This window comes from Petaurus breviceps, unplaced genomic scaffold (genome assembly GCF_028583685.1).
Source record: "Petaurus breviceps papuanus isolate PSGF00001 unplaced genomic scaffold, PetGlider_PUasm1.0 90333, whole genome shotgun sequence".
In the NCBI taxonomy this organism is placed as follows: Eukaryota; Metazoa; Chordata; class Mammalia; order Diprotodontia; family Petauridae; genus Petaurus; species Petaurus breviceps.
The window spans coordinates 500,203-510,135 of NW_027187220.1; the positions used below are offsets into that span (position 1 = coordinate 500,203).

The 9,933-nt window shown below is 53.1% G+C and overlaps 1 protein-coding gene across 1 annotated transcript in view; it reads left to right on the plus strand.

The window, feature by feature from the left end:
• USP11 (ubiquitin specific peptidase 11) overlaps nucleotides 1–9,933 on the plus strand; it is a 10,635-nt gene extending 702 nt beyond the window's left edge. The window contains exons 2-21 of the mRNA XM_069108139.1: nucleotides 183–292; nucleotides 2,069–2,199; nucleotides 2,663–2,780; nucleotides 3,067–3,212; nucleotides 3,339–3,400; nucleotides 3,728–3,827; nucleotides 3,924–4,097; nucleotides 5,459–5,617; nucleotides 5,693–5,917; nucleotides 6,650–6,733; nucleotides 6,811–6,905; nucleotides 6,988–7,194; nucleotides 7,457–7,689; nucleotides 7,818–8,114; nucleotides 8,197–8,267; nucleotides 8,356–8,468; nucleotides 8,570–8,719; nucleotides 8,810–8,925; nucleotides 9,071–9,159; nucleotides 9,347–9,933. Coding sequence (XP_068964240.1) covers nucleotides 183–292; nucleotides 2,069–2,199; nucleotides 2,663–2,780; nucleotides 3,067–3,212; nucleotides 3,339–3,400; nucleotides 3,728–3,827; nucleotides 3,924–4,097; nucleotides 5,459–5,617; nucleotides 5,693–5,917; nucleotides 6,650–6,733; nucleotides 6,811–6,905; nucleotides 6,988–7,194; nucleotides 7,457–7,689; nucleotides 7,818–8,114; nucleotides 8,197–8,267; nucleotides 8,356–8,468; nucleotides 8,570–8,719; nucleotides 8,810–8,925; nucleotides 9,071–9,159; nucleotides 9,347–9,493 — 2,827 coding nt within the window. The 3' untranslated portion in view covers nucleotides 9,494–9,933. The remainder of the gene's footprint in view (nucleotides 1–182; nucleotides 293–2,068; nucleotides 2,200–2,662; nucleotides 2,781–3,066; nucleotides 3,213–3,338; nucleotides 3,401–3,727; nucleotides 3,828–3,923; nucleotides 4,098–5,458; nucleotides 5,618–5,692; nucleotides 5,918–6,649; nucleotides 6,734–6,810; nucleotides 6,906–6,987; nucleotides 7,195–7,456; nucleotides 7,690–7,817; nucleotides 8,115–8,196; nucleotides 8,268–8,355; nucleotides 8,469–8,569; nucleotides 8,720–8,809; nucleotides 8,926–9,070; nucleotides 9,160–9,346) is intronic.

Genomic DNA, 9,933 nt, shown 5'->3' on the forward strand with positions numbered 1-9,933 from the left:
GGGGGGGGGGGGGGGGGGGGGGGGGGGGGGGGCGGGGGCGGGGGGGGGGGGGGGGGGGGGGGGGGGGGGGGGGGGAAGAGGATAAAAGGCTGGGGGGGAGGAGGGGCCTGAGTGACCGAAGAGTAGGTGAGCTGGGCCTGGTGCCTGTCGCCAGTCTCTGCTCCCTCCCCCCTCCCCCCCAGGTTCCTGGTGGAGCAGCACTGGTACCAGCAGTGGGAGGCTTACATCCGAGCGGGCGACCAGGACTCGAGCGCCTTCCCGGGGCCCGTCAACAATGCAGAGCTCTTTGAAGGTACTGAGGCCCGGAGCCCCTGTTTCCTTCACCTCTTGGGCCTCTGGGTCCGTCCCTCTCCTTTGTTTCGAGGCCCCCCCCCTTTACGTGGCCGGGCCAGGTTCTTCTGGGATCCCTTAGGGTCCTGGACTTGGGTGCCCAGCTAGGAAGGGGCGACATTGGTACTCAGATCTCCCTGGCTGGAGCTTGGAGCCACTGCACCCCATCCTTTACCATCTCTCTCCGTTTTTCAGCCCTTTTCTTCAGATTCCTCCTGGGGAGAATTACAAAGATGCTGCCTGCTTCTAAGTTGACAGTGGGGGGTGGGAGAGTGCCACACCTAGGCAGTTTTCCCAGATATTCCAGTTGGTAAAAAACACTCTTACCTTGAGGTATCAGAGGGGCAGGTGTCCACTGCATGGTGAGGTGGATAAAGTTCCAGGCCTGAAGTCAGAAAGACTTGAGTTCAAATTCAGCTAAAACTATTTAATTTGTGTAGTTCTAGGCAAGTAACTTCAACTCTGCTTTAACTTTGTTTTTCTGTAAAACGGGGGTTTTAATAGCATCTCTGCCCCAGGAATCTTGTGAAGATCTAATAAGCTATCTGTAAAGCACCTGGTACCATGCCTGGCACATAGCAAATGGGATATACTTGTTGGCTATGGTATCAGGACCTTAACCCTGCTTTCTTTGTAAGAGGAAGTACCTATGTTGAGCCTCTAAGAAAGTTAAAGATAGCTTAAGTCCTAAGAAAGCACATTTGGGGTAGGGGCGGCAAATCCTTGGAGAATCTGATCGGGAGAAGACCAAGATATAGAACAAATTGAGAAAGATAAGCAAAAGGCTGGCAGAGGGGCTTCGAATCCCATACTGAGGAGCTCAGAGTTTTTCCCCAAAACAAGAGGAAACCTTTTCTAACTGGAAGGCCAGGGTCAGACTTAGGCTTTAGGATGACTCTGGGAGGCAGAAAGAACAGTTTTTGGATCCCTCAGTAGTCATTTGGTAGCTTTGTGACTGTGAAAGTCACAAGCTCTGTCAGTTCCAGTCCCCTTATCTATAAAATGGGTGGTTGTGAAGGACAAAAGAGGGACCTCCCATAAAGTGCTTATATCCACAGCCACTATTGTGTTTTAGAAAGTAAGGTTCATGGGGACATTTGGCTTTTCCATCCTGTTCCAAACTGAAAGAGTCACAGGGAGGGCACCACAACATTCTGGCCTAGTAGTTCCCTGCTTGTCTCCTCTGAAGACCCATGTATTTCTTCATCTGTTCTCTAGAGGACTATGATTGGTTTTTCAGGAAGATTTAGGAAAGTAAATTCATGCCAGATCAGAGGACAGACAGACGCAAAGCCAGGAACCATGTTAGGAGTCTGGGTCCAAGGGCAGAAGGACCTCCACCAGGGTAGGAGAGATGTGAGACTTGGTAGCTACGTGCATGGTAGGAAGGATGGGGACACCCACCACCAAGCAGAACTTGAGGAGAAAGGAAGGGGGCCTCTGGTGAGGAACATGAGAATAGCAAGCTGGCCCTTGCCACTCAATGATCCCTTCACCTTCCCTAGTTCTGATCCTTGGCCTTTTTTCATCTAGCTTTATGATCCAGCCACTTCTTCAGACCCTTCTTTTTTTCCTGTGATCTGAGTCTTGTTTCCGTGATGGTCCTTCATCAGTCTTTCCCTTTTTTCTCCGAGTCCATCTCCTCCCTAACCTATGAATGCCCCTCCACCTACACACACACACACACACACACATTTCTTCTGTTTCTGGAATCTTCATCTCTTTGTCCCACACACAGACCAAGAAACCTGGCGCCTAAAGGAACGCTTGGTGGAGGGCGAGGACTATGTGCTGCTGCCAGCCATGGCCTGGCATCTTCTGGTAAAGTGGTATGGGCTGGAGCCTGGGCAGCCACCCATTGAGCGCAAGGTGAGGGCCCATTGTATCTCTCTCTTTTCCAAACAAATGGAAAACGTTTGAATTACTTACCATGGGGAAAATACTTTGATCTGAGTGAATTCATGGGCAAATTTCTTCACATCTTTAAAAAAAGAAAGTCAGATACCTATATAAACTGTCCTCAGATATTAAGAAGAAAAACTTATTATCAAAATCTTTTAAGAGGCAAATACCAGCCTTGTACTTAAACCATGAAAGGACAAAACAAAGGGACAGAAAGCTTCATAGAATATTGTTAAGGAATGTAGACCCAAAAATTTCTTGTAAAATCCTGTAAAACACAGCGATTTAAGTAAAGCAGTATTAAATGCAGACAAATTGGATTCACACCAAGGGTGCAAGAACAGCCCTGCTTTGGAGGGACCCAGAGAAGTTGCCTCTGGTTGGGGGATTTGGAGTCCCTGACTGGCTGCTCCCTTCTCTCTCCTTTCAGGTGGTCGAGCTGCCCAGCACCCACAAGGTAGAGGTGTACCTGGTGGAGCTGCTCCTGTGCCAACACAGTGACATGGAGATATCCCGGCCTGCACAGTTCAGCCGCGCAGACCCTGTTGGTGAGGACTGATGCCCCAAACAGGAATGCAACTGTGCTCTAGATCTCCAAGGGATTGATTTTGAGTCTCTGATCTTCACTGGGCTTTGTCTGTAGGCTAGGTGCCCTGGATAAGGGATTGGTTAACAGACCTGGCCTTCCAGGAGCGGGATTTCAATGGCCTCAGCTGGTGCTTCAGTCCCCACTGAGGACTAAGCAGAAGTCTAGCATTCTGAGTGGGGCTTGACTCATGCCTAGGCAGCGGGCCTTCCCTACTGGTTCTCTCAGCTTTCTGTATCCTCTTCCAGAGTTGGTCCTTCATACAGCCAGGGAACAATTCTTAGTGGGGCCAGAGGAAGAGACACGCCTATGGGTGAAGAATGCAGATGGTTCCTGTGAGAGACTGAGGAACATACATATGTCTTTGTTAGATGCTTGCCTTGGACCTGGTCAGGTAAGGCCTCAGGACACCTCATTCTCCAGAATCCCATGCTTTTTTTTACCACTAAAGGGCAAGGGTGCAAAGGAACTGCCAGAAAGGCACAGCTTGCTCTCACTCAGGCCCTGCCACTACCCACAGGTTGTCATCATGGAGACTCGAAACAAAGATGGCACATGGCCTAGCTCCCGGCCTCATATCATGTGAGTGGAGATAGGGCCTGAGAGGGTCAGGGGTAAGCCAAGGGTAGTATGGGAGGCCCAAATAGTGTCTTTTGGGGACCCATGAAAAAAGGAATCCTGAGGGTGAGGGAAAGAGCTCTGGGATACTTAGGGGGGGCCTGAGAGCCAACGAATCTTTCCTTTGAGTGTTCTATGAAAGTTTAGGCAAAAGAGGATATAGGAGTGTCTGGGGGAACCCAAGGGTGAAAGATGTATTGTCAGGTTGAGAATGGAGGTCTTAGGGGAAGGCCTGAGGTCAGTTGCCTGGGAATTCAGCAGACAGGTGTTGACTCTTCTTGGGTCCCCTAGGAAGAGTGTGTCCGATGAGGAGGACAGTTTCCGGGGCCAGCCAGGTGTCTGCGGCCTCACCAACCTGGGGAACACGTGCTTCATGAACTCAGCCCTACAGGTTTGGCCTTGGAGTTGGGGAAGAGGAGACTAGCTAGGGCAGGGGTGGATGCCTTCCCCAAGAGGTCTAAACTTGGCTCCCTCCACATCTCCACAGTGCCTGAGTAATGTCCCCCCGCTGACGGAATACTTCCTCCACAACCACTACCTAAAGGAGCTCAATTTCTGCAATCCTCTCGGCATGAAGGGCGAGATCGCTGAGGCCTATGCTGACCTGGTCAAACAGGCCTGGTCTGGCCACCACCGCTCTGTGGTCCCCCGGATGTTCAAGGTCACTCTCAGCTTTGCAGCCATTTTCCTTCCTCCACCACCACCCCCATCCCAGCCCTCTAGTACCTCCGTGGCTGTAAGATAGCCTGATCATTTGTGCTATCCCCTAAATGCCTCTATGACCCTGTACACTCCCACATACAGATAGTTCCTGCTTGACATAAGTGGACTGTTGTACAGACCTCTATGTAAAGTGATCTTTTACCTAATTCAACTTTGCCCCTGCCCAGTCACTTCCGGTAGCCTGTGTGACAAAGGCTCCCACCAGATAATACCTTTATGTTGTCATTGATGCGGGTATATGCACTACTGCCCCATGATCACAGAGGGAATTAGAAAAAGAGGTGTGTCAGATGAGGAGGCACTTGACACACTCTGACACACTCAGCTTCATGGTCACGTGCACTCAGTGCTGTGCGGCCAGGGCGGCCTTGGGAAGCCAGCCGCTGCTGCCCAGCCCTTCTCACTAGGGCCTGACTACGTGCCTTATTTGGAGCAATTGGGGTTAAGTAACTTGCCCAAGATTACACAGCCAGTTTTTTTGTGTGGGTGTTAAGTATCTGAGGCTGGAACAGATCCAGGGTCCTCCTGACTCTGGGGCCGACGCTCTTACTCCCTGCGCCAGCTAGCTGTCCCCCTTCAAGCTTTTGAATCCTGGAAATATTTGGATCCATCTTTTTTTTTTTATCTTTTCAATACAAGAAAAAGTCTAGTTCATTCATATGCTTAAATGCTTCGCCGACTGTTGACTGGGGAAGCTTGCCTTCCTGTATGATCTTTGCAGCTGACCTCTCAGTCAGATCCGAGTTCTACACTTCTCCAGGAGGCTCATTCAGCTGCTTCTGGCCCCAGTGCTTGTCAGATTCATGAAAATAGGGAGCAAAGTGTAGGCACAGCTTTCCAAACTTTCTTCATACATGTTTCTATTAGATCTTCCCATGCCTTTTGGAATTCTTTACATAAAGTCAAACTTGCATGATGCCAATTTACATAAAATGAGAATTGGCTGTAATCCCATCCTCTATGATTCATACACTACCCTGCTTCTTCGTGTATGACCCAGAGCCTGTGTGACTCACTGCTTGCTCACGTGATCTCAGCTGTCATGCCATAGCCCTGTCTTGGAAGGGTCGTTAAGCTCCTTGGTGACCCTCTGGGTGTCCTTCCACACTCCCAATCCCCTCCCTTGCCCTGCTGCATTTTGCATTCTTAGCATTCCTGGGTCTCACTCCCTGCCTTTTCCTATGATTCTGAGCCTCTGTGTGGTCCCCTCAGTTACCATGGCATGGTCCTGTGTCGGGTTATGAATGACCCTCTGGGTGTCCTCCAATATGCCTGAGCCCCTTCCTCTTGTGCCCCCAGACCAAGGTTGGCCACTTTGCCTCCCAGTTCCTTGGGTACCAACAGCATGACTCCCAGGAGCTACTGTCCTTCCTGCTTGATGGGCTGCATGAGGACCTGAACCGGGTCAAGAAGAAGGAGTATGTGGAGCTTCGAGATGCTGCTGGCCGACCTGATCAGGTAGGGTTTAGGCCCATGGGTTGTTTCTGGGGTTCTCCCAATGTCATTCTCTGACTGCTGGGGGTTCCCTGGCAGGAGGTGGCAGATGAAGCATGGAGAAACCACAAGCGTCGGAATGATTCTGTCATTGTGGACACGTTCCATGGACTCTTCAAGTCAACGCTGGTCTGCCCTGAGTGTGGGAAAGTATCTGTAACCTTTGATCCCTTCTGCTACTTGAGTGTTCCTCTGCCTGTGAGCAAGGAGCGTGGCATGGAGGTCTTCTTCGTTTCTATGGACCCTCGGCGAAAGCCTGAGCAGGTGACCCTAAGACCCTGAAGAGGGCACAGCACCCCAGGAGAATGTGGGAGGGGGGTAGTGCTAGTCATCAAGAGGAACCTTTGTGGGGAGGGGCACAAGATTTGCTGCACAATTGAAATCCATTGTGAAGGGAAGAAGCTGTGGGTAGAGGTGAGCACAGTGTGGAAGGCCAATCACAGGGCCAGAGCAATGCTGGCAGAAAGAAGAGATAGGTGAAGGGAAGAATGGAGATACTGGAGTGACAGAGACTGAAGGATATTCCAGAGACAGGACGAGAAATAGCACAGATATCAAACTTCCCCCCAAACTATATTCAAAGGTCGTTGGAAAAGGTTTCACAAAATGAACAAAGCTATAGTACAGCATAGAGAATGGGTATTTGTGGTCTTCAAAGTCACTCTGCGGCCTGCTTGACACCACTGCTCTGAAGGGCCCAGCACATGATCCAGAAACCAGAAATCACTTAGTCACAGAGCAAAGGAGATAATGCAGATAGAAAGTGATGAAGACAGGAGCAGGATGGGCAAACAAATGTCAGGAAAAACCAAGGCCAAGAAAGACGTTTGAGAGACACACAGGGACAGATGAGTCCAAAACGTGGAGCCACAGCATTGGGCAAAGGGACAGCTAGATGGTGAGAAATGTTGCCCAGAGAGAGGTGGAGGCACACTGGAATGGGAGGGTGGCTCTGAAGGGCCTTGCTGGATGTGAGCTGGGCCATCTTCCCCATAGCATCGTCTGGTTGTGCCGAAGGCAGGGAAGGTGCTAGACCTCTGCGTTGCATTAGCCAAGCACACGGGCGTGTCTCCAGACAGGGTAAGTCCCTAGAGCCTGAGGGGAGCTTGGGAAGCTGGCCCCATCAGGCTCTGAGCTGCATCTCCTGCCCTTCACAGATGATGGTAGCTGATGTGTTCAGCCATCGCTTCTACAAGATCTACCAGCTGGAGGAGTCTCTGAGCTGTATCCTGGACCGGGATGACATCTTTGTGTGAGTTGGAGTTGGGGAAGGAAGGGGATAATGAGCTCAGTCCCTTTCTTGCTAACCCCAACTGACCCTCCTTGCACTGTAGGTATGAAGTATCTGGTGGAGCTGGAAGTGGAGAGGGTACAGGAGAGGATGTGGTACTGCCTGTCTACCTTCGGGAACGGACCCCAGCCCGAGACTATAGCGACTCCTATTATGGCCTCATGCTTTTTGGACACCCCCTATTGGTGTCTGTGCCCCGTGACCGACTCTCCTGGGACGCCCTTTACCACATTCTGCTGCATCGCCTTTCGTAAGCTGCCGGCCCCACCCTCGCCAGCCCAAAGACCCTATTACTAGGCCCATGTGGAACAAAAACAGAAATCTTTGAAGTGAGAGCATGAAGGCCCTCCCCCTACCCCACCACCATTCTAGAAACACTGACTTTGGTGAAAGAGGAGAAGAGAAGGCAGAGAAATGGAGAAGAGCCCGGAATGTGCTTTTGTATCTTTCTTAAAAACCCGCCCCAGCCGGGCCTCAGCTCCTTGCTCATTCCCTCTTGTCCCCAAACCTAGGCGCTATGTTACTCGACCTGAATCAGATGAGGAGGAGGAGGAAGATGAAGAGGATGAGGAGGAGGAGGAGGAGGAAGAGGAGGAAGAAGATGAGGAGGAGGAGGAGGAGGAAGAGGAGGAGGACAACAGCGAAGATGAAGACGAAGAGGAGGAGGAGGAGGAGGAGGAAGAGGAAGAGGAAGAGGAAGAGGAAGAAGATGATCTGTACAAGCGTCCAAGCAGGCTGAGTGAGGGTGAGGTTCTTTAGAGGGGGCAGGTCACCTGGGAAGGGGCAGGGATTGGGGAAGGGTTAGGGGGTCAGTGGATTCTACCTCCTCTAATGCTCTCCCTCTCCTCCCCGCCCATGCTCACTCCCTGCCAGGTGAGGAAGAGGAGGACGAGGAGAGGGGGGGGAGTGCCTTGGATGTTCGGGCCTCTACAGAGGGCTCAGGGGCAGCCAGCGGGGTTCAGGTTGGGGAGGGAGAGGGGGAGGGCCCTCCTCCAAGTCCCCCTCCTAGTCCCCCTCCTGGCCCCGCGAAGAGGCCAAGAAGGAGGCGGCGCCGCCGCCGGCGGAGACGAGCCAGGCGGAAGGTCCTCTTCAGCCTCCATACTGTGAACTCCAACGGAACCAGTGACCGCAGAGGCTTTGCTGAGGATGCCAATGGAGTCTCCTTTAACTGTGAGGGGGATGGTGGAAGGGGGGGGGGAGCCCAGGGAGCCAGTGTGCCAGTGTTGACCCTCCTCTTTGTCCTTCTGCACAGCCCAGCCATACATCGCCATCGACTGGGAGCCGGACATGAAGAAACGTTACTACAACGAAGTAGAAGCTGAGGTTGGCGCCCCTGCCCACTCCACTGCCCCTCCCCTCCCCCTCCCTTTAGCCCTGCTCCAACCCACACTCCCTTTCCTTCCTTGCCCAGGGCTATGTGAAACATGACTGCATGGGCTATGTGCTGAGAAAGGCCCCTGTGCGCCTCCAGGAATGCATCGAGCTCTTTACCACTGTGGAGACACTGGAAGAGGAGAACCCCTGGTGAGAAGGGCCATAGTGGCAGAGGGGCCTCAGAGAGGGAAACAGCATTCAGGGCCAAGGCTAGATGTGACCAGGCCACACCTTTGCCTTGTGCTGCCCAGGTACTGCCCAACCTGTAAACGACACCAGCTTGCCACCAAGAAGTTGGATCTGTGGGCCCTGCCTGAGGCCCTTATTATCCACCTGAAACGTTTCTCCTACACCAAGTTCTCCCGGGAGAAGCTGGACACATTGGTTGAGTTTCCTATCCGGTCAGTGCCAAGGCTATTGAGAGGGAGGTTGGGGTGCCTAGGGGCAGGGACCTCATTCCAGCTTCCTTCCTGCCCCACCCTTTCCCCCAGGGACCTTGATTTCTCTGAGTTCATCATCAAACCAAGAACTGAGGCTGACCCAACACCCTGCAAATATGACCTCATCGCTGTCTCAAACCACTATGGGGGCCTGAGAGATGGGCACTGTATGAGAGGGCCCCAGAGCACAGGGATGAGGGGAGGTTGTGGGGCCCACAGGGAAACTTCTCCCAGGGAGCCAGTGGGGGTGGAGGGCCTGGAGCTCCTTGGGGATCCTCCCCAGGGCTCACTGCAGAAACTTGCTGCTTTCAGACACAACATTTGCCCGAAACAAGGACAGTGGCCAGTGGCATTATTTCGATGACAGCAGTGTCTCCCCTGTGTCTGAGAGCCAGATTGAGGTGGGCAGCTGTGGCATGACCTGTGTCCTACAGCCCGTCATGGGCAAGGACATGTGTGTCTCTGGGGGGGGGGGGCAGCTGTCCCTGGAGTGGCCCTGGTCTCGACCCTTTTCGCATCTGCAGTCCCTAAGTGCAGGGTCTCTTCAACCCTGTGTGTCACTCCTTTTTTCTCTTTTGCCCCTCACAGTCCAAGGCAGCCTATGTTCTATTCTATCAGCGGCAGGACAAGGTGCGGCGCTCCCCGGCCCGGCCCAGCCCGGCCAGCACGCTCTCCACACCCCCTGGTGATGGCCCAGGCCCTTGTCCCCGGGCCGAGCCCATGGACATGGACTGAGGGGGGGCCCTGGGGGGGGGGGGGTCGCCCTGTCCTCTTCCTCCCCACAGATCACCAGCACCCACTGCCCTGGACCATCTCAGGTACTTCTCCCCAGGGCTTCCCGCCAGCCCTCTTTCCTTGGCCCCGGGGACCCCCAGCCATGGCCGCTGCCCCCTCCCGTCCCTGGGCTCACCCCTCCACGGGCAGCCACTCAAGTGCCTGCCCTGCTCCCAGTCAGAGCAATAAGTCCTGGCCTCCCTGCCTTCCCCCCTCCTTCCCCCTGAGGTGTTTTTCTTTTAGTTTGTAATTTATGTTTTGCTGCCCACTGGGGGCAGCCAGGGCTGGGTGTTAGGGTTGGGGCGAAGGTCTACACGGTGAATACAGATTGTATTTTATTATTGTCCTCCCCGCTCCTGTCTGGTATCCATTGTACATAAAAGCCCATGTTTCACCTGGAA